Below are 24,435 nucleotides of genomic sequence, written 5' to 3' on the forward strand. Positions count from 1 at the left end.
GGAAACAGAAAATTTGCCCCCAGGACTGCACCTTGCACTAACGGACAGAAGCAGCTCCTAAATGCTTTATCCTATGCATGGGTCCCCTCAAATTATCTATACTACGATCCCAATTATTCTCATTAGGGTGATATATAATTATTGACCATGTGGTAAGGCTAGTTTCTAAACAATTGGGACAGGTTAATTTGAGCACAAAATGGGTAACCGTCGGCTTAAAATGGCCAACAAGTGCAGCTAGTCTGGTACATGCATATAAACCTATACGTTGGAACATGCTGCATTTAACTTCTCGAAGTTAGTTATTTAATAAAGCATATGACCAAAAGAAAAAAATGTCACAGGATTCCTACCACTTAAGGGCTTCTCTGGTGATTCTTCTACAATATTAATGTCACGGGCTAAAGCAGCAGAATCAGAATACCTGAAAAGAAATAAATATGGTAAGGAAACTGTATTGCAGCTAAAAACAAAGTTCAATATAAAAACATGTAAAGTCAGAAAATGCAGCTAAAAGTACAGTTTTGTACCTACCATAAATGTAGATGTTCGAGGATTCCCTTGCTGCAGTCCTGACAATTGGGTATAGTCCGCGTCCCAGTCGGCCCGAATACCAGAGTATAAGGCTGACGTCGGTCATGGCTTAGACGGACGTCAGACCGTCAGGGTACTAATGCGCATGACCGACGCCATTTCCTCAGTCTTTTCTTGCCCCAGATGTCAGAAGACCCAAAAAGACAAGTCCCAAAAACAACCTGCACCAAAAAAACATGTACAATATATACAGTAATATATACAAAAAGTATAAGCATGTAAACTCACCTACACAACCACCCTGAAACACAGAGGGGAAGGAGGGAGGGTAAATTGGACTGCAGCAAGGGAATCCTCGAACATCTACATTTATGGTAGGTACAAACTGTACTATGTTCTTCGTCTTCCCTTGCTGCAGTCCTGACAATTGGGTAGAATCCCAAAGCAGAGGTAAGGAGGCTGGCAAATTATAAAGTAGCAGGAGCTGACAACATGCCTTGTAAAACAGCTGTGGCAAAACCAGCTCTAGTCTTAGAGTATATAGGCAGGTGATAATGCCTAGAGAAAGTATGCACTGAACTCCAAGTAGCTGCTTCCAGAATATCCTTAGTTGCCACCCCTTAGAAATGCTGTTGAAGTGGCAGTAGCCCTAGTGGAATGAGGCCTAATCCCAGCTGGAACCTCTTTGCCATGATGGGAATAACAAAATGCAATGCAAAAGCCAATCCACCTAGAAATAGTTCGTTTGACACAGGCTTGCCTGTGAACTTAAAGCAAAGAAACAAGTAACTGCTGAGACTGCCTAAAATCTTTAGTCCTGCTCAAATAATAGCAATTGCCTGTGTACATCTAAAGTGTGCGAAATCTTTTCCCTTTATTTTGAGGATCTGCAAAACGTAGGCAAATGAATAGTTTGGTTTAAAGCCACACTAGAAACCACCTTAGGCATAAAGGAAGGATTAGTGCGTGAATGATACCCTGTCCTTATGGAAAATCAAAGGGCTCTACTGCCATAAGGGCCTGCAACTCAGACACCCTTCTTGCAGAAGTAATAGCCAACAGAAAAGCAGTCTTCCATGACAAATATTTCAATTCAGCAGTAGCTGCAGGCTCAAAAGGTTGTAGAGTAAGTTTTCCAACACAAAATTGAGATCCCAAGCAGGAGTAGGAGCTCACGTGGGGTCTTATATTCTTTGCCCCTCTAAGAAACTGCTTGAACAAAGGATGCGAAAACAAAGGTGGGTCACAATCATAGTGAGCTGAAATTGCTGCAGCATGAATCTTTATGGAAGAGAAAGACAAACCTTTGTCCAATAATTCAGTAAGATATTGAAGAGCCACACTCAAATTAGGCTCTGAAATCTCCAAATTCTTTGCTGTACTCCAAAATAAAAATCTCTTCCATTTTCTCGTGCACTCTCCTAGTACTAGGCCTTCTAGCTTCCATAATCACATTTAAAACTTGTTGAGGAAGCTGAGACCTACCATGCTTCAACACAGAATATGCCAAGCTGTGAGATGAAGAGATTGAAGCTTGACATTGAGCAGATGACCGTCCTTCTGAGATAACAGATGAGAGATCAGAGGTACAGGCCATGGAGGCTTCTTTACAAGACTCCTTAGAAGTGGGTACCAGTGTTGCCGAGGCCAATCTGGAGCTATCAAAATCATCCTTGGCCTGTCCTGTCTGACCTTTAGTAATACCTTTGGAAGAAGAGGTAGAGGTGGAAAGGCATAGACATGAAGGTTTTTCCAACTGAAAGACAGAGCATCCACTTTCCAAGCTGTGTGATGAAACCCTTTGTGCAATACTTTGGCAGCTGGTGGTTTAGTGGAGAAGCGAACAGATCTATGTCTGGAGTTCCCATGACACTGTCAATTTCTGAAATACATGAAGATCCAGTTTCCACTGTGGGGATCCATGATTTGTCTGCTTAATACATCTGCTAGGGGAGTTCTGTGCTCCTGGCAGAAACCTTGCCTGAAGAGTCAGTTGCAGGCTTAGCATGATCTCCCATAAAATCATTGCTTGCCTGCATAGAGGATAAGAATGTGTACCCCTTGCTTGTTGATGTACCACATGACAGTTGTGTTGTCTGTCAGAATCAACACCTGCCCTGGAAGAAGTAACTCCTTGAACGCCATCAATGCAAACTGGACTGCTAACATCTCCTTCATGTTGATATGTAGATGCTGTAGTCTGGCAGGCCACTTGTCTTGTATCCACTTTCCATTTAGATGAGCTCCCAAGCAGTGTCCGAGGCATCTGTCGTTAAAATCTGACTCGCCTCTGGCCGGGTCACAGAGAGTCCCTTGTTTAGGTGACATTCCTGAGCCCACCACAAGAATTCCTTTTGAAGGCAAGGTATTATTTGAATGACAGTGTCCAAATCTTGGCAGTGCTGTGTCCATACATTTTTGAGATACCATTGCAGCTTCCTCATATGCAGTTTGGCATTGGGAAGCACCAGAATACAAGATGCCATGAACCCTAATGCTTGAAGGACTGTCCTTGCAGTCAGCACGGACTGATGAGATAGTTGATGGAAGTAAAGTGACAGACTCTTTTGTTTGTGCGGGGTTAAAAAGGCCATCTGGGCTGCTGTATTCAGTCTCACACCCAGAAAGCACATGTCTTGAGAGGGTACTAGACTGGACTTTATTTCGTTCACAGAATACCCTAGGCATCTTAGCACTGCTATGACATATTCCAGATGCTGTAGAAGGTGTTCCTTTTCTTGAGCCAGAATCAGGCAGTCGTCCAAGTAAGGATAAATTTGAATGCCTTGAAGCCTGAAGTAAGCTATCACTGGAGCCAGAACCTTTGTGAATACTCTGGGCAGTAGATAAGCCAAAGGGCAATGCAGAGAACTGATAATGAAAATCTCCAGTTCGAAACCGCAGATACTTTCTGCAACTTAGCCTTATGGGCACATGAAGGTAAGCTTCCTTGAGATCCAAAGTTACCATCCAGTGATCCTTGCCCAGCAGAGGTAACAGTTGCTGTAACGTCAACATCTTGAACTTGGGAATGTCCAGATAAGTGTTGAGGATAGATAAATCCAAAATTGGTCTCCATGTGTTCCCCTTCTTTGGTACTAGGAACAGGCGAGAATAAAATCCAAGCCCTGACTGACACAGGGACTGTCTGAATAGCCCCTATCTGGAGTAACTGAGAAACTTGCTTGTGAGCCTCTTTTCTTTGTGGAGGAGGAACATCTGGCATGCCTTTGAAAGGGGCATTGTGTGGAAATAAAATCTGCCGTGATGAATGATATCCAGCACCCATCTGTCTTGAGTGATTAAATCCCAATTTTCTTTGAAAAGAGACAATCTTCCTCCCAAAGGAGCTGCCAGGACGAGTCCACTGGCAGCTGAAAAGGCAGGTCATTGGTTCTGCTTACGAAAGGACTGACCCCTGCCCTCACCAGAAGTCTGAGCAGGTGAACTGTCCAGTCTGGGATTCCCCCCAGGCCCTATCACCCTTTAAAGCTTTCTTTGACTGTGCATGTACAAAACTTAGGACGTTAAGATGACAAATATCACTTTATGATGGAAAGTGAATCAAACAACAATACTAACTTGAAGAGATGAAGTGGCTGAGCCTGAAACATTGTTCCAGTGTTTAATTATTGTGTCCTGAATACATTAGAGGTATTGCTAGTACTGGAGTATAATCATAGCCTGATAAAAAGTGTCCAAGCTGTGTGTCTTATAACTGTCCCTCGTAAAAAAAAAAAAAAGCATCTTCAACAATGGTTTAAAATCCATATACCTTCTTTCAGTGATCTCCTCGGTCAGACAACTCAACATATCTAGGTGGTAACCCTTCTCCAAAAACATCTTAGTAACTCTATTTCCTTATTAAATAAATTATCACTCACTAGCCTAGAAATTCTAATGAAAAGGCTGGCCTTTTACCACACTGGCCTAATGCCAACCAAGATGGTTACTAGTATAGTGTATATAGAAATTCTAGAAGGTAGGTTTCCTATATACATTGGAGCAGAAGGCCTTCTCAACTTCATTTTTTGCATAGCAAGATGTCTAAATTTATTTCACGGGCATATACAGTATAAGCGAATAAAAAAAAATTATTCAAATTTAAGTATTTAAAAAATTCAAGTTTACTGCTGTCACAGGTCCATAAAATAAATATATCACCCAAATACCTAAAATACTTCAGGACATACTGGTTAAATTCAGAATTAACAAAGTGTGTCTCCCAGTAAGCTAGAACTAAACTAGCATAAATGGGTGCACAAACAGCACAATGGATCACATCAGGATTGTGACCCAAACTATGTGGCTGGCTGGTAGAAGAGAGCTCACAAGCTAGTCATGCTTACACAGCTACTGGAGTATGATACCACACCAGATGTATGCACTGCAGACACTGATGAGCCATGCAGCTTCAAAGAAAAGAGTGCCAAAATAATTTGTACAGTGGATGAACGCAGTCACAGACCCATCACGCATTACAGTACCTATAGTGTTCTATTTCATGAAACATGCATACTGCACACAGTATCGCTATCATAGACTTGATTCAGCGTGATGCAGTCTTTCACAAGTTACAACAGAGCTTTTCTGCTTTCCTTGGTTGTGTATGTAATAAAATGTATAAGCTAAGATGACAAATAGCACTTTATGATGGAAAGTGAATCAAAGAACAGCAACACTAACTTGAAGATGCAAAGTGGCTGAGCCTGGAAACAGATCAGATGGCAGAATTTACCTTAAATTTGAGTGTGCTCCCCAAGTTTACGTTTGAAAATTATGATGCTGATTTGCCTAACACTGACCCTTCTTATTTTCTTATGAACTCTTCCCTTACTTAAGCTACATCACACAAAATTAATTTGTTGTACCTGTACTTTGGGATCAAAACTAAAGGGATACAGATTAAGCTAAGTAATATATGCAAAGCCAAGCAAAGACTTATCAATCACAACATATGTAACCTCCAAACACTGGACCTATCTCCAGTTTCGATTTCTCAAGGGCAGGTCATGCTTACTGAACCTGATGGATTTTTTAGAAAAGGCCACCAAAGTAATGGATGAAGGCAAAATGGCACACACCACATATGTCAACCTAGCCAAAGCTTATTTATTTATTTATTTATTTTTTGTTGTCCTGGTCAAAGTTTGACAATTCCCCGCTTAAGCATAGTAGAAAATCTAAATAAACTGGGAATAAACCCCTACTGTCACCCACTAGAATGCCAACTGGCTCACAGATAGGATGCAGATAATCAAAACGGGAAGTTACCTCCACAAAGAAACTAGTCATCACTGCAATGCCCGGGGTTCAGTGCTGGGACCTCTCTTGTCTGGCAACTACTTTTCTGAAGTAAAAGTCAATACTAAGGGCTCTGGCTGATTAGGTTTACAGATGACTGCAAGTTAGCAGTAGTCAACGAATCCCGAAATGACTTGGCCATCCTGCAGGAAGTTTTGTCCCAAATAAATATCTGGTGCCAAAATCATGGACTGAAAACTTAATGCCAAGACATGCACTACTGTATCCTTTGGGAAGTCATCTCTCCCAGGGAACTACTATACTGACAATATGCCCCAAAGAGTTGACACAGTTGTTCAGGATTTGGGAACCTATGGAGGCAGTGACCTAACTTTTGACCAACATGTATCCATTGTTGTAAGAAAGTCCTTCTATATTTCAAAACTCAAATAAAGTGATGGGGGTCTAGATCTAGGGTCACCATTATCCCCCTTTATTCTGCCCTCATTAGACCAATCATTGAATATAATGACCCCCCCCCCCCCTTGGCATGCATCTGTCAAGACACATGCAACAATTACAATGCCCACAGAGATACCTTACTAAAGAATGCAAGGCCTAAACAACATGTCCTACATGGATCGCGTCAAAGCTCAGTCACTATACTCTAACCTACAGAATTCTAAGAGGTGGCCTGTGTATGGCATACAGGGCCATCCTTTGATCCAATACTGATGGATTTACTGCATATCAGCAAGTCAAATGGCATAAGAAATACTCTGTCTAGTGATCTAAGATCCTTCTGCAACATCAATAGAATGGTTTGGAGGGATAGGTACATCAACCAGAGCATAATGATGCTCTGGAACAGACTCCCCTATCCACATAAAACAAAATTCATCCTTGTTCATATTTAAGCACAACTTGTATCTAGGGCTGGGAAACAGAAAATTTGCCCCCAGGACTGCACCTTGCACTAACGGACAGAAGCAGCTCCTAAATGCTTTATCCTATGCATGGGTCCCCTCAAATTATCTATACTACGATCCCAATTATTCTCATTAGGGTGATATATAATTATTGACCATGTGGTAAGGCTAGTTTCTAAACAATTGGGACAGGTTAATTTGAGCACAAAATGGGTAACCGTCGGCTTAAAATGGCCAACAAGTGCAGCTAGTCTGGTACATGCATATAAACCTATACGTTGGAACATGCTGCATTTAACTTCTCGAAGTTAGTTATTTAATAAAGCATATGACCAAAAGAAAAAAATGTCACAGGATTCCTACCACTTAAGGGCTTCTCTGGTGATTCTTCTACAATATTAATGTCACGGGCTAAAGCAGCAGAATCAGAATACCTGAAAAGAAATAAATATGGTAAGGAAACTGTATTGCAGCTAAAAACAAAGTTCAATATAAAAACATGTAAAGTCAGAAAATGCAGCTAAACAAACACTGTTTATAAAGATTAAATCATTTCCTACTACAAGTTATGTTCCGTGGTGTAATGGTTAATACTCTGGTCTTCAAAGCCAGCATTCTGAGTTCATGTCTCAGGGGAGCCTCTTGTGTTTACTCAGAGCCACACGGTCCAGGGATCTAAACCTTGTCATCACAATAAACAAAACATGCTGGAAAGATAGGTTCCTGACCCAGAGACACCCCAGACTCTGGAATAGATTGCCCATACATGTCAAGCAGAGCGCCTCTTTGGCCTTCTTCAAAAGGAACCTTGACGATTGGATGGGAGAAAGGAAATTCACCCCAAGGATCACGTCAGTCGCCCTGCTAGACAAGGGTCCAGGGAAGTAAATAGTGTGGGAAGAAACAGCCAGGGAATGGTTATGGCTAGGCTTGTATAGGCCCCAAGGGCTGATAGCCTAGTACCAACCTATGAACAAGAAAGAGAGTAACACATTAACTAGCAGTTTGCAAGTTAATGCCTTCCCTTAAGCTGTTGTTGTTGCTGTCTCTTTCGGCTTTTCCTGGTTAGGGGTCGCCACAGCGGAACTCTGGTCCGCAAATGACTGGCAGTTGATTGTTACGTGCCGAGTTGCCAGCCCTGATGCACAACCTTCAATGAAGGTATGCCCATTCACACGTCTCCACGCAGAAGACGCTCTAGCTGAGAATCAAACCGGACTGCGTCTTACTGTGAGGCGACAACGCTACCGCAGCACCACCACTGCAAAATTATAAAACTGTCAACTGAAACAAGTCTGGATCAGCAACAAATGCATGAGACAGCTACTCTCTAATAATGTTATACTGGGTTCATATAAACAGATACCTTTTTATACTATGTACAAGATTAGCTCCAGTGGGTCAAAGACTGGGTTCACCTGGGTTCCAAGGTGGCTGCAGGCTGAGTAACATCTTGATTACAGCTCTACCAGCCCGAAAACTAAAAAACTGTTTTAAAAGCCAACAGAAATTATCAATGAATAAAATTTGGATATTGGCGAATAATCGTACCATCTTGAAACAAGCAAAGGAGACATTTGGAGAAAGTGAAACTGACAAAGAAAAACTATCTGGGAAGAGTCATGCAGCTCTTCAGCAATTATGAATCCAGAGTGGATCCTAAAAGCACTGTTTGAGAAAAGCATGTGAGGCTAGACTTCTTATAATTCATCTAGATCTCTAGTTTGGTACGGCAATGTGCAATGAAGTTTAATGTCCTGGTCAACTCTTCCTGGAATTTCACTTGAATTATGCAGTTGTCTAAGTATGGGTAAATGATGATGCCCCTTAACTCTGACAGGAAGAAAATAATAAGCATTTTACTTTGTAAATAGTCAGGGATCAGTTAATAGTCCAAAATGCATTGAGGTGCCACACCACACACTATAGGAACATTACATGCTCTTTCAAACCAGGGTTATGCAGGTAATGTCCTGTGTGACAATTAAGGGTGACTAGCAGCAAAAAGGGAAGAGTCTGCAAGGTAAAAGCACCATGAATTTCTTAAAAAAATGTACTTACCATAATGATAGATCTTTTCATTCTAGTTCATCCAATACAACATATAGGTCCTTGAGCCCCAGCTCTGATCCAATCTGGCCACTTTAGTGCTACAGTGTCAAGCCCTTTGTAACTTTTTATTCAAAATGCTTTATCCCTACCTGAGTATCTGACAGACAGATTTTAGCACTAATTTTTGAAGCACATTGGTACTGCCTTTGACTCAGGCTAACATGTTTTAGATACATATAATGGAAGGGGGAAGGAGGGTATTTTGTCAAATTAGATGGACTAGAATGAAATGATCTATCATTATGATAGGTATACAACTTTCATATCCTATTCAGTCAGTCTGATCAGGCAGAAGGGTCTGGGATCCCCAGCTACTAGACTTCTGGGTGGCCTTGTGACAGAAAACCCTTCAGGATGGAATTCTCAAAGGAAGCCCTGGTTCTGGACTGAAGCCACTATTTTGTGCATTCAGCATGATTGAGTTATTCGCATGGGAAGAGACATAAAATCATACTTAAGAAAACTGCACTATACTACTGGGACAGATACTGCCAGTTTGTAATGCTTGAAAAATATACAGGCGGAAGACCAAATGATGATCTCACAAACCTCATCTAAAGACAAGGCTCTGAAACAGGCTGTTGAGGTACATACAGGTTGCTCAACTGGACAGAACTTAAGGCTTTAACAGGTAAGGATTTAATCATGGAGGTATAAATGCACAAGCTGTAGTCTGACAACCATCAGGAAAAGAGAACTCAGAAATTTTCTTGCCCAACCTGTTGTGTACAAAGGAAACAAATACATGCTCATCTTTTTTGGAGAAAAAAAAATGTTCTCTGAAGAGAGAAGCGAAGCTGCATGTGAACATCTAATGTATGCTAGATGTATTCTCCTTTGTTTTAGTAATTTGGAAAGAACACTGGAAGGTGAATGAGCTGTGAACAATTGGTCTCAGAAGCTACTTTTGGAATAAAGGAGGATTAGTTCTGATGGTAACTTCATCCTTATAAAAAAAACTATGTATGGTGAAACTGAAGACGGGGCACGGATCTCTGACAAGCCCCTGGATGAAGTGATGGCTACTAACAGTACACTTTTCCATAAGAATTTCAACTCTGCAGAAGCAACTGGCTGAAATGACTACCTGGACAAGGCTTCCAAAACGAGATTAAAGTCCCATGGAGGAGCTACATCCTTTATGAGAGACCGCAAGTGAAATGTACCCTTAAGAAAGGCTTTGCATAGTTTGAGAGAAGTCAAAGAACAGCCCTGAAAACCTTGACAGGAGGAGTAAATGGCTTCCAACTGTATGTTAATGGTGGAGAAATTGGAACCAGCAGATAACAGGGAAGATAAGAATTCTATCATTTCTGCACTGGTGCAGTAACAGGATCAACATTGTGAGATTCCACCGATATGGCAAACCTTTTCTACTAATTACAGTACACTTTATTGTGCAGTCAAGAGAATTTGTTAAACATCTGAGAGATGGAAAAGTCCCGTGCCACAACTGGAATTGGAGAAACCAAGCGGATAGCCTCAGGTTGGGAATATCCAGATGAGGATCTTTGGAGAGGAGTGATTAGATCTGAACTGGATACAAGAACCAAGGGGATTTCTTTATGTAAAGTTTCAGGAGTGGAAACCAAATCTGTCTGGGCCAGGATGGGGCAATTAGAATGACTTTGGCCTTGCACTTGAATGGCTTTCCGTATGAACCTGGTCATGATGGGGAATGGAAAGATATGCATAGAGTAGCCCTGGAGGCCAAGGACTGGACAGGGCATCTCTCAGGTTCAATCCCTTATGTGGGAGAATGGCAGAGTAATTGTTGCATTTGTTGTTTTGTTAGGTTGCAAAAAGATTACCAGCATGGTTCGCCCCAGCAGTCAGAAATCTCCTTTGCTACTAGTGGATTGAGGGACTAGTGATAAGGAAGAAGATTTCTGCTCATCCGCTCCCCAAGATCAGTGAACCTCAAAGGGAAATGTGTTGCAGTCAGAAAACAGTGTGAGGTCATTGTCCACTGCCATACTCTTGTGGCTTTGTGGCAGAGCAGATAGAATCTGGTTCCCCCTTACTTGTTCATGTACGAGACTACTGTCATACTGTCTATCTGAATGTTTATCACCCCAGAAGAAACCATTCCTGTAATTCTGCAACACAAGGAAAACTAACTTCATTTCTAGGACACTGATGTGAAGATGAGCTTTTGAACTGGACCATTCTGCCTTCACAGTGGCTACACCCCCCCCCAGCCAAGAGAGGATGCGTCTGTTGTTACAATGACTATGGAAGGCAGAACTTGAAAGGGCCTGCCTGCAGCTATACAGAACAGACTGAAGCCACTATTTTGTGTGTTCAGCAAGACTGAGTTATTCGCATGGGAAGAGACATAAGATCATACTTAAGAAAACTGCACTATACTACTAGGACAGATACTGCCACTAACCCTAACGTTCTCAAGTTCAACCTTGCTGGAGGATAGAGAGAGTCCTGAAGGGCCTGGCCTGCTCACTGCAATGATATAATTTTGTCCTGTGGAAGGCAGATCGGGGTAATCATTGTGTCTAAAAGGCAGCCTAGAAAAACTATGTGATGAGAGGGAATCAGGTTGGATTTTGATAATTTTACTGATTCCATGCGATGCACAAAACTGAAGGATGGACTCCTTGGACGAGGCAGCCAAGAGATGGTCATCCATATATGGGAAAAATTTTGAATTCCTGTAGTCGTAGATGAGCTGCTACTACCACCAAGCATTTGGTGAACATCCTGTGGGCTGTGAAAACTCCAAGCGGCAGAGCTCTGAACTGAAAATGACTAGATCCCACACAGAAACATAGCAATCTCTTGAATTCCTTCTCTATCTTTACATGAAGGTAAGCATTCTGGAGATCCATAAAACCTATCCACTTGTTCTGCAGACATGGAAGAATTGATGTCACCATGACCATTCAAAAGTAGGTCTTTTCAACAAGTGTTTAGGAATCTTAGATCCAGAATCAACCAGAGGTCCTTTGTTTTCTTTGGAACTGAAAAGAAGTCCCAAATAGAATCCTAAACTATGCTGGTCTGGTGGGACCTCCTGGATGGCTCTTTCTTGTAGCAGAGAGAACCTTTGACATACTGCCCTTTGCTTGATGGGGTGGAGCACCTGAAAATGGGCTTTGGGGGGATGGGGGAGTTTCCAAAAATGGAATTTGATAACCTCTGGATATTATCCTTCTTACTCATCTGTCTCATATAGGTTCATAGGTGTGTACTAGGCTAATGGCCCTGGAGCCTTTACAAGCCTACACAATAGAAGTGCCCTGACATCGTGCCGCTCATTAGTTCCCAGTGCCTCTATCAAGTAGAGCCACTGGAGTGATCCCCGGGGTGAACTTTCTATTTCCCATCCACTCATCAAGATTTCTCTTGATGAGGGCCAGTGAGGTGCTCTGCTTGACATGCATAGGAAGTCTATTCCAGAGCATGAGTAATGAGGTTGAGGTCTCTGGAGCATGTGGTGCAGAGGGATTGGGATTTCTTTAGATGCAGCATTTCTCACACAGCTAGGTCAGACATAGCTTTGTAAGTCAAGCAGAGATAGCCTCTTGGTAGACGATACGAAAGTGAGAATAGCTGGAGTTTTCGGAGTCTGTCCGTGTAGGACATGTGTTTAAGGCCTAGGATCCTCTTCATGAGGTACTTTTGTGGCCTTTCCAGCTGTTGCATGTGTCTACTGAGGTACATACCAAATGGAACATTATACTCGATGATTGGCCTAATGAGGGAAGAGTAGAGAGAGAAATGGTGACCTCTTTTTCCTGGATAGAAAACCCTTGGTAATGAGATCTGTCACATAGGACTTTCTGACCACAGTGACAATGTGGTGGTTGAAGGAGAGATTGCTGTCACAACTTGTTTGCCCAGATCTCTTATAATGCCTTCAATGTTCAGTGGGCTCCCATCGATGTGGTAATTAGTGGTAACTGAGTTTTTCCCAAAGGGGATGACGACATTTTTTGACATTAAGCTTAAGGCCATGGTTTTGACACCAGTCATTGGTCTCACTGAGGCCTTTCTGTAGGATGTCTACATGACTTGGGGAGTTAATAATGGCTCCCAGCTTGCAGTTGTCTTCGAACTTTGTCTGCCAGACTCCCACCGTGTTGGCCTGGACTTCCGAGAGAACCCAAGACCGAGATACCTGTAGGACTCCACTTGTGACTGGTCGTCAGTCTGACTTTGGGCATATGATGGTGAACCACAAGTGAGGGTAAAATTATATGCATCCCCTGACTGCCTCCAGAGTGGGAAAGCTGGGTAACCCTTCTGGGATTCTGAGGTCACCTGCCACAGAAGGGCCCCTGCAATACCTGGTTTCTGCAGACCTCCTCTGCCTCTGGGCCTACATCCATTGAAGTGAACTCCTCTGCCAGGGTCACTCCTGTCAGCAGATTAGTCATACTGACTGTGTGGCTTATGAAACCAAGTGATGCAGCACCATTTTTTGGTTCCTACTAAAAGTGTGCTGAGGTGTCTCCAACTTCACTCCTACTGCATAAAGCATCTTGCTCACACTTCTGTATGCTTTCTTTAACAGTCTTGCCAAACAAACAGATTCCTTCAAAGGCAGCATTTGTAAAGGATGGCTTAATGTTGTCCACAAAGTCGCACAAGAGCAGCTAAGTGTGGTGCCTTATGGTAACGCCTGCTCTGGCTGCCTTCGCTGTGCCACCTGTTGCATAATTTAGCAGGTGCATTAACAGGTTGGTGATATTATTCATTATGGACAGAGTAGTCTAAAGTGGCTTCTGTGATTCTAGCATAAGTGCCCCTTAGAGAATATTTTAAACTTTGAGAGTACATGTAAATATTAGGGTTCAACCAAACACCCTAATAATGGGCGACCTCAACTACCCCAACATTAACTGGGAAAACAACTCATGTACCAACTCCTTAGCTCAACGCTTTCTGGAATTTATAAACTCCAGTGCCCTGGATCAACTTATCCACACCCCCACCAGGGGCAACAATATCCTAGACCCAGTCATTACCATCATGAGTGACTCTGAAGTCAACTCCTTGCTGGTCTGATCCGACCATAAGCTAATCACCCTTGATATTTACATCCCGCCCCCACCCCCCATTAAGGAAACCACAGTAAAAAAATTCTCCAAAGCCAACTTCATGCTTCTTAAGACAGAAGTGGTGAACTTGACACCCATGCAAATGGACGATACAGTTACAACTGCTGAATCCTACACAAATGCACTCTATAAGCACTTACACGAGTGCATGGATCGTGCTATCCCAAACAGAACCAAGACGCTACCCTCCAAAAAAAGGAAGCCAAACTGGTGGTCCCCTGCCATAAACAAACTGTACAACAGAAGGAAGAAACTGTTGCAAAAGAGAGTAAAATCCCATGAGTGGAGGAGCTCCCTGGTCAGCCTCAGTAAGAAGCTGAGATCCCTTATAAGATCCTCCAAAGCGAGCTACAAAAATAAAATTGCCACTAATTCCAAGGACAACCACAAAGCATTCTACAGCTATGTTAAGAATTTCGATGGCAACACCCAGATCTGCTCTGAGTTGCAGCACAAAGGCAAGAAAATTACAGAACCAACTGATATTGCCAACATCCTGACAGATAGGTTCAGTGCCAACTTTACCCCCCTCTCACCCCCTGAAGGGCCCATATCTATACAGGAAGAATGCAGAGTCCCTGTAATCACAACAACGCAGGTAAAAGCTGCACTCTCTAAAGCCAAAAACACAGCATCCATGGGACCGGACAACATCCCAGGCTGCGTTTTACATGAACTTCAGAACGAACTGGCTCCCCACTTAAGCACCATGTTCAATAATAGCCTTGCATCAAGCTTTGTGCCCACTGCATGGCGCACAGCAACAGTTATCCCACTCCACAAAGGGGGAGCCACCACTGATCCTGGGAACTATCGACCTATTAGTCTGATGAGCCCGGTCTGCAAGGCCATGGAAAGTATCATCATGGAACTCATAAACAAAGACATTGGTAACCTCCAGACTCTGGAACCCACCCAGTTCGGGGTTGTGAAAGGCAGATCATGCCTCCTGAACCTGATCGACTTCTTTGAGGCAGTCACCAAAGCCATAGATGAGGGTAAGGTGGTTCACACAGCCTATCTTGACCTCGTCAAGGCTTTCAACACCATCCCCCATTCTGGAATTATAGCTAAACTCACTAAACTAGGTATAAATCCCTACGTCACAAGATGGATTACCAACTGGCTCACTGACAGAACCCACACTGTAAAAGTTGCAGACTCCAAATCTGACCTCAAAGCAGTAACAAGTGGAGTACCACAGGGTTCCGTCCTGGGACCTCTCCTGTTTGGTATCTACTTCTCTGAAGTACAGGCTAACACAGAAGGCTTCTGGCTAACGAAGTTCGCAGATGACTGCAAACTAGGAGCCATAGTCAAGTCCCCAAATGATGTGCACATCTACAGAAGGGCCTCGCTGAGACAGATGCCTGGTGTCAGAGCCATGGCCTCAAGCTCAATGCCAAAAGGTGCAGTGTCATCCCTTTTGGTAAAAACTCTGTACCCATGAACTACCACATAGGCAGCAATCTACTTAACACCAAATGTGTGATGAGACCTTGGGTCCCAGGTGGACAGTAGTCAGGAAGTCGTCCTATGTGGCACACCTCATCATAAAAGGGTTCTCATCCAGGAAAAAAGAGGTCATTGTTCCCCTCTACTCGACACTCATTAGACCCATTATAGAGTACAACTCCCCTTTTGGAATGTACCTCACAATACATCTGCAGCAGCAGAAAACGCCAAAGTACTACCTCACAGAGAGGATTACTGGCCTCAAACAAATGCCCTACACTGACCGTCTCAAAAAACTCCAGCTTTACTCTGTAGCATATCGGCTACTCAGAGGTGATCTCTGCCTAACATATAAAGCTATGTCAAACCCAGAGCTGTTGGACATGCTACACCTAAAGAAATCCCAATGCCTCCGAGCTACACTCTCTACGGACCTAAACCTTGTCACCACAATAAACAGGACATGCTGGAGGGATAGATTCCTGTCCCGGAGACTTCCCATACTCTGGAACAGGCTACCCATCTATGTCAAGCAAAGTTCTTCATTAGCACTCCAAGAAAAATCTTGATGAGTGGATGGGAAATGGGAAATACACCCTGGGGATCATTTCTGTGTCTCTGCTCGACAGTGGCACAGGAAAATAACTTTCTTGGGTGGCGTAAGCCAGAGAACCTTGTTGGCTAGGCTTACGTAGGCCCTTGGGCCGATAGCCTAGTACCTACCTATGAACATGTATCTATTGGTGACACTGTGGCCACTCCTGAAAGCCTGGCTGTTTGGTCAACATTACCATCTGTATTAATACTGCTTTCACTCAGTATAGTCGAGCACCCTTGCATGAGCCTTAGAGTAGCTGGCTTTAGTGTGTCTGGTGACAGTGTAACTAACTTATAGTCTGGGCAGAAGGGGGCATAGCTAGTAAATCTGTGCTAGCCTTTCGCAGGTGTGTGTGGGTGTGTGGGGGGTGTGTGTGGGGGTGTGTGTGTGTGTGTGGGGGGGGTGTGTGTGTGTGTGTGTGTGTGGGGGGGGTGTGTGCGTGCGTGAAAATCAAATCTCAAAGTGTGTGAGCATGTGTGTCTGTTTGGAGCTGGGACACAGAGATGATGCTGGAAGACTTGACCTGGACACTCGGCTGAGGACTTAACTCAGCTGTGCCAGTGGTCAGCCTTATTGAACACCTGGTGAGAGAAAGAAACCCAGACCCCTGGCTGATTGTGTTCCCTGTGTGCTCTTAAGGGAAACTGTGTTTGATAAGAGCTACATCTGGGAATACTGGGGGTAACCACTTTTGCTCAACTGAACGTTCCTCTCCAGTGACAGTGGTGAGGATTCATATTCCCTGATTACTGGACCAGAATGGGAACGTCATGGGGGACTCTAAGCATCTTGTCAGGCTTCCTGGAGATTTACTCACACATGTCAGGTTCCTGCCATGCTTTATTCACTGCCAAATTTACCATTTTGTCAGTTAGTGGTATCACACAGGAAGGAGGAGGGGTCATACAGTATACCTCAAACAGTATAGCTTTGCCCTGAGAGGGAGGGTTCAGTTGGCCAGGATCCCCTCGATCTTATCTCATGAACTCTAGAATCTTTGAAGGACACGTCCTGAGAAGGGGATTGTGGGGAACCCTCTATATCACCTGAATCAATATCTGATGTAATGGACTCATCCAGTGATTTAACATGCTTTCTCTTGCATGCCCTCTTCTTAGGTGCTTCAGGGGACAATACTCGAGTCATCCGAGGGCTGCAGCTGAAGTTAAAACAGAAGGTTTTTGGCCAATGAGACAAATCTACCTGGATGAGGCCTGTTGAGAAGATGAACTGAAAGAGTAAATGTCAGAGGCAAAGTCAGAAGATCTTGAGGATCAGCTTTATGAGGCGAGATGATTCTGATTCTCACTGATATTAGGAAAGCTGTTCCAACTTCCATGGGATCTGAAGAAATTGCACCTATGGTCAGATAACTCCTTGACGGGGGAGATGGCAAACAACCAGATTAAGATTCCTCAACCTGAACAGAAGTTACAGAAGAGGGGATTGATGGCAAGGAATCTAAAGCAGATATCTGCAACAATACCAAAGGCGCCTTTCCACCAGACCGTGTCAATGGATTCAAGTGAAGATGTGACACTAGAATTGACTCCAAACTCCAAGAGCCAAAGAAGCCTCACTCTGGAGCCACAGAATTTGGGTGGCTACACAGATTCAGAGGAGTCCAGAAATGAAGGGTAGATTGGAGAGGGATTCCGGATTTGGGTAAAGTACACAGATCCAATCTGCTTCAGAGCCAATGGAGTCATGACGATGACTCCCATCTTGATTTGGGCTCAGAGAAACTTCTTTAACAGGTGATCCAAATCCATTTCAGAGGCACTGCAATAAAATCTGAATGACTTTGTCGACACAGCAGATGTGGATCAGGAAACATGCTTTTCCAATCTCTTGGGAGAGTCAAGAATCAAAAATCAGTGCCAGGGGTTCTGGATCTGGAGGTGAAGTACAGGTAAGAGTTTGGGCAAGATTTTCCTTGAAAGTAAAAGTCTGAGTTGAAGACAGACACAAAGGTTTAGCTAGACATGCCTTCAGCTGAGTCCAAAAGTTTCTAAGCTTTTTCAGAGGATTTCTCTTTTGTCTTGCTCTGCATCTGGAGGAAAAAGACCTTTGAGGATGTATCAGATGTCTTGCCATCTTCCAAACCTCTCACATGCCCACGCGACTGTCAGAATTTGAGGGTGAGCTGGCAGAGAGAGAAAATGGATGCTAAAACTCAAATCTTTCTTGCCTCAGAACAAGGGAGGCTAAAGCCCTACCAGAAAAATGTATGCTATTAGAATAGAAAAAAGGTAAGACCGTGAACGCTGGAATAACAAGAAACACAAGGGGGAAAGACTGAAGGTGTTTGTATTGCAACAGTGATTTATTTGAATATCTAGTGTTATTTTAGGTTTACTTAAACAGCAGTACTATGCTCATCATTAGATCACTATTGCAGCAACCTAAACTATATGATACAAATATACCAAAGCTTAGAAAGACAAGGAGGACAAATTAAGAACAGAATCAAAGGGCCCTTAGAGGATGACTTCAGCGAACCCTGTTCTGGCCCTATGTAAAAAAAAAAAAAAAAAAAAAAAGTCAATTTTGCAGTGCTTCACAAATGTGTGGAGAGAAGACCAAACTGCTTAGAATACTTCAAGTCCACCCTTTTTCAAAAAGGCAGACATAGCCATTACCTTAGTGGATGAAACTGTGATGATGCTTGAAAATGTCTTGTTGTGGTAAGAATAACAAAACTGAAATGAATGAGACATCAATTTGGAAAATGTCTATTTTGATAGAATGTCTTTTTCTTGCCTTCATAAGAAATAACTGATTAGAGCTCCTGAAGTTTTTTCCTTTACTAATGTAGTCTCAGAGCTGCCTGTGAACATCCAGAGTACATAGAATCCTTTCTCCCGTATTTTCTGTTCTATAAAGAAAACAGGGAGATGAATCAGCAGAGTCAATGAAAACTCTGAAACCAGAGGGCATAAATGAAGGAACGATTCTCAAAGTGACCCTATGTTTGTAAAAGGTGGGCTAGGGATGAATCACCATAAGTGCATGTAACGGACACTTGTCTAGCAGAATTCACAACAGTGAACAACACTGCTTCCATGATAGTAACTTTAAATCAGCTTCATGAACTGATTCCAAACGGGGGGAATGTAAACTTCTCAAGAACAAAGTAAAGATGTCATGCACTTGCCAATGGTGTTCTAGGTGGATGAATCTTTAACACCCCTTTCAAGAATATATAAAATGAGGGGATCCATTGGCAGATAAGCAGAGATGACCAAAAGGTGAATCTTAATGGAGGAATAAGAAAGACAACAGCATAACTCAAACACTGAATACCAAACAAAGAACAGCGGTAAACCAATGTCAAATACCAACGAAGAAACAACCAAGCTCTCAAAAGTTCACACTGTGAGGATCTAGTAACCCACTCGTTTGAGTTAGAATAACACTAAAATCTTTACTAAACAAAAGACACCTCGTAAACGCTAATTATTTGCTTCCTGCACCAACTGCCAATAGACTTTTCTGTATTCTATCTTCTTTTTTTGAGAGACCAGACAAACACTGGAGAACCAAGGGGGTCTAAGCCCTAAAAGGATCTTTGTTCTATATTTGGAACCAACAAGAAAACCTTTTCCACCTAGTCATATTATGATTTTCTATTAACATTTTTAAAGCTTCTTTTAATACTTGCTGCACATCCTCATGAAAAAGAAAAGGTAGGAAATGACCCCTTGCAAAACAAAATGTGGCTGTTTCTTATTTAAAGCACTCAGGTAGTTGTGCTAATGTGTTAAACAACATGTAGTCATTACCCAAAGTCATTAGAGTGCACAGATTACCATAGACATTCTATGTCTGCTTATCTTTCTCTCTCTCTCTGGTCATCTTCTGTACTCCTTAAGGCAAACACCTGGAGAATTTAAGGTTTTAAGTTTACTATCAGAAGGTACAGCTGTGCAAAATCTTATAACAGTAGACGCCCTCCTCTTCACTGTTGTAGTACATTAGTACTTACAGGCACCGTACATCACACATATAGTCCTGGCAAAAGGCATAGGGCATAAGGCTGCCATACGGGCGCACACACATCAGAACTAGAAAGCACCAGGAGTAACAGAATGTCCCAAAGGATCAGAAGAAACATGTAGATCCAAAAGGAGAAAAGAGAGAAGAACCCTTCAGCCAGGCGAGCAAGGAGAACAGGCTAAAGCAGAGGGGGCAGAAGGGAGGGAATGAATACAGCAAAAGTGGAAAGAAGGGCATCTACTATTAATGGTAAGATTTTACACAACTGCACTATGTCTTTCTAGATTACTGTTACCGTATTCCTTAAGTAAGGGAGAGTACAAAAGCTCAAGAGATGACCTGGGAGGAGGATGGCACTGAAGGACCCTCAAGAAACTCACTCAGGATAGCCTGGCAAAGCCAGCTCTAGCCCTGGAAATAACATCCAACTTATAATGCTTAGTGAAAGTATGGACAAAAGACCATGTAGCAGTCTCAAGGATGGAAATGGTATCCAGCCCCTTGAAAAAAAACAGGAAAGGAAGCAACAGCTCTGGTAAAGTGAGCCTTTACTGAACAGGAAACAAGACCCTCCATGAAAATAACAACAAAAAGAAATGGATTGAGAAATCCAAGAAGAGATGGTCTGCTTAGAAACAGCTAAAACTAAAGACATGGGATGAAAAGAAACTAAAAGCTGCTCAGATTTGTGAATCCAAATAATATCCGAGCTGTCTATGCAAGTCTAAGGTGTAAAGAACTTTCTCACTGGCAGTCTAGGGAGAAGGAAAGAAAAGGAAGGCAGATGAACAGACTGATTAAGGGAACAACTCACTGATCACCTTCAGCATAAAAGAAGGATTAGTATGAAGAGACACCCTGACACTCTGGAAACTAAGAAAGAAGGAATTGCTAAGACAGCTTGAAGTTCAGAACCCTCTTGGTCAAAGTAAGAGCGAAAAGAACAACAGTTTTACAAGTACAATGCTACAAGAAAGCTGACGTAGCAGGCTCAAAAGGAGCCAGAGTAATTTTTTTCAAGAACAAAACTCAGGGCCCAGGAAAGTGGAACAGGCTTCCTGTGAGGCCGGATATGAAGGACTCCTTTAAGAAACTGTTTGACCTCAAAACTAGGGGCTAGAGGAGGATTCAAGGGCAAACGAGCAGAAATTGATGACAGGTGAGCTTTAACTGAAGAATATGCCAACCCAGCATGGAGCAGATCACACAAATAAGAGAGGACCAGAGGAACCCGTGCAGATGGAAGATTCAGATGTTAACAGAAAGGCACCAGACAGAAAATCTCTTCCATTAGGACAAATATGATTTCCTAGCAGTAGGCTTCCTGGCCCCTGCAGGACCTGAAGGACATCCTCAGAAAAATGTTACCTAAAAGGAATCAAAACCATATCACCTACAGCATCAGCTGAACAGTGGACAAGTGAGGCTGGATAACAGATCCCTTCACTAGCTTGAGAAGGTTCACCCACTGAGGTAACTTGTGGTGAATGCCCCTGGCCAAGTGAGAAAGAAGGGGGAAGCAATACTGTTTGGGCCAAAAGGGAGTCAGCAACAAGATTTTCAGGGTGTTCTGCCTGATCTAGTGCAAGACTCTCAAACAGGGGAAGGAGAGGGAAAGCATACGGAGACATCCCCTTTCAAGGAAAGGGCAGGGAGTCCACTTTCAAAACGGATGACTTGGAACTCAGAAAACAGGAAGTTGTCAGCTCAGAAGGGAGGCAAAAAGATCTTCCTGAGGAATACTCCACCTACAGACAATGTCCAGGAAAACATCTCTGTGAAGAATCCATTCATAAGCTTGTGTGCTGGAACTGTTCAAAGGGTCTGACACTAGACTGAGTTCTGATGGAATGTTGGCAGCCTGAAGAGTCACCTGATACCAGATGAATAGATCCCAGACCTGAAGAGCTACCCTACAAAGGAGGTAGGAACTTCTACCCCTTGTTTGTTGACATACCACATCTGTGGGGTATTGGCTGTGACAACTTTGAAGGGCATGGGATAAAAGAGGGCATGAAAAGCCTGAAGAGCTAGAAGCAGAGCCCTCATCTCCTTGATATTGACGTGGCCTGACCTCTGAAGAGGCCAGAGACCCTGAACCTTGAGAAAGCCAAAGTAAGCTCTCCACCCCCCACCCCTCGTCTGCACCATCTATAAAGAGCTTGAGACAGAAATGGAGAGGACACCCCAGGTTAAGAGAAAGTTGATGAACCCGCTACTGAAGCTCAAGCTTGAGACAAGGAAGGAATGGAACCAGAAAGTCCATGGTGCAACATTATTGAAGCCACACTGACCTGAGGTACCAATGAAGCTTTCTCATATGGCGCCTGGCTAGAGGCAGCATGGCAATGGTGGAGGCCATAAACCCGAAGACTCTGAGAAAGTCCCTTGCTGTGACTGAATCCAGAGGAAGAGGAGACTGGAAAAAGGCAATCAAAGACAAGGTCTTGGAGGTAGGCACAGATGACAGAACAACCACGGAAAACATGACCAGCACAGAAGAAAGGAGTTCAGACCAACATTCAATGATGGCATTCGGACTGGTGTCTAAGTTGTTCTGACGTCTGTGCAACTGTATGCCACCTTTGTGCCCTACACCTTGTATGGGGAGCTTGTGTGTGATGTATGGCAGCTGTAAATACTAAAGGCTTTGGTATACTGGCTGGATGTTGGGCTAGCCTTGCCAGAAGATCCCTTACGTAAGGAATACTGCAACAGTGATATGATGGAAGTACATATATTATTACCTGTTACCATTAAGCTGGTTAAAAAAATCATTTTGATGAGTGTTGTTTTTTCTGCACACACACTGGAAGGTTACATTAAGTAAATTATGACATATGATAGCAACAGATGATAGACTATAGCATAATTCCCAGTGATTTCACTTTAGCTGCAGCTCTGCAGCCACAGGATTAGTGCCAATCTATAAATACATAAATAAAAGTCAAGGGGTGAACCATACATACTTTAGGTAATTTTTAAGTAAACTATGTGTTTTGCTAGCGATTGAGGGCTTGTTATTTTTTATGAGACAGATTTGTTCTGGTAGTGATGTGATTGCAAATATAAAGTAATTGCTTTTCATCTGCAGTCAATTTGCTTTTGGTTTAGTTTTTTTTTAACATGGGATGTTGATTTTTGCTTATAGTAGTAAGACTGCAAATGAAAAGCAATTGCTTTACATTTGTAACCATGTGCCTCAGATGTGTGCTGTGAAGAAATATGGTACGCAGTTTATATTTTCAATGAGATATGTGCCAGTGAATAAGAATTTTACCAAATTTCCTCTGGCTCATTCCAAGCATGCATTTTTCTCTCTATGAAGCTCTAGTGTTCATGAGTGGGCGTACGCTTTACACCAGTACATGCAATTATGCCATGCACTGCATTAACAAAGACCTGCTAAGCTAAGTCAGTCACTGCATTCTCGATCACTAAACAAACTTTCCTGCAAACAGAGGAAACACTGATATTTTGTCAACTTCAGTGTTTATATGTAATTTACAAATGAACATGTGCTCAAATTATAGGAACTCAACAGATGAAGATGGCTAATGGAGCTGTGCAAGAAGAATAAAATAGTGGAGGGTATCTGACAGCCGTGAAGGACAGTCCTTTAAATATTAAGTGATATGGTAAGAAATGCAGCTGAATTTAAATGTTGTTTTTCCTAAGTGGGTCAAAAACGTGACTAAATGCAAGCATTAAATATGCCAGAAAGGAAAGTTGGACATAAAAAAGTCAAAGATCAAATAGCAAGCCCAGAAGTAAGTACAAAACTACCGAAGAAGGCACTACTTAGTCATGACTGAGACAGTAATCCTTGGCAAAAGTGTGAAAGTACAGTTGTGTACACTTACCATAGATGTAGATGTTAGAGTGTATTCACTGTTGCAGTCATTACATTTGGGTAATCTGCTGTCAGGTTGCCCTCAAGTCAGCCTGATTAATAAAGTCTTGGGTCCTGCGTCGGTTGCTGTCCCTTCTTCCATGACGTCAGGTCGTCAAGGTTATAAAACATGCAGCCGACGCCATCACATAAGTTTTTCTTGCCCCAGATGTCAGGTGCCCCCCCAAATGGGGAGCATAATATATATATATATATATATATATATATATATATATATATATATATATATATATATATATATATATATATATATATATATACACACAGACACAGACACACATATATATATATATATATATTAAAAACACAAAAAATATATACCTCCAAACAAAAGCAAATACACCAAAAAGGCTTTTAAGCATAGTAAAAGAAAGTAGAGGTATAGTAAGAGAAAAACAGGGGGCTGGAGGGAAGGTAACCAGGACTGCAACAGTGAATACACTCAAACATCTACATTTATGGTAAGTGTACACAACTGTACTATGTTCTTCGTGTTTCACTGTTGCAGTCATTACATTTGGGTAGATTCCCAGGCTATGGTTGGGAGGATGGGTTTATACAGCATTAGGA

At 42.6% G+C, this 24,435-nt stretch overlaps 1 protein-coding gene across 1 annotated transcript in view; it reads right to left on the minus strand.

Annotated features, from left to right (window-relative positions):
* The window catches only part of TICRR (TOPBP1 interacting checkpoint and replication regulator), a 3,405,639-nt gene that overhangs the window by 682,122 nt on the left and 2,699,082 nt on the right, over nt 1-24,435 (minus strand). Inside the window, exon 19 of the mRNA XM_044078205.1 lies at nt 7,074-7,141. Coding sequence (XP_043934140.1) covers nt 7,074-7,141 — 68 coding nt within the window. The remainder of the gene's footprint in view (nt 1-7,073; nt 7,142-24,435) is intronic.

The sequence above is a fragment of the Protopterus annectens genome, chromosome 7.part0 (assembly GCF_019279795.1).
Source record: "Protopterus annectens isolate FY-2018-M chromosome 7.part0, PAN1.0, whole genome shotgun sequence".
Taxonomy (NCBI): Eukaryota; Metazoa; Chordata; order Ceratodontiformes; family Protopteridae; genus Protopterus; species Protopterus annectens.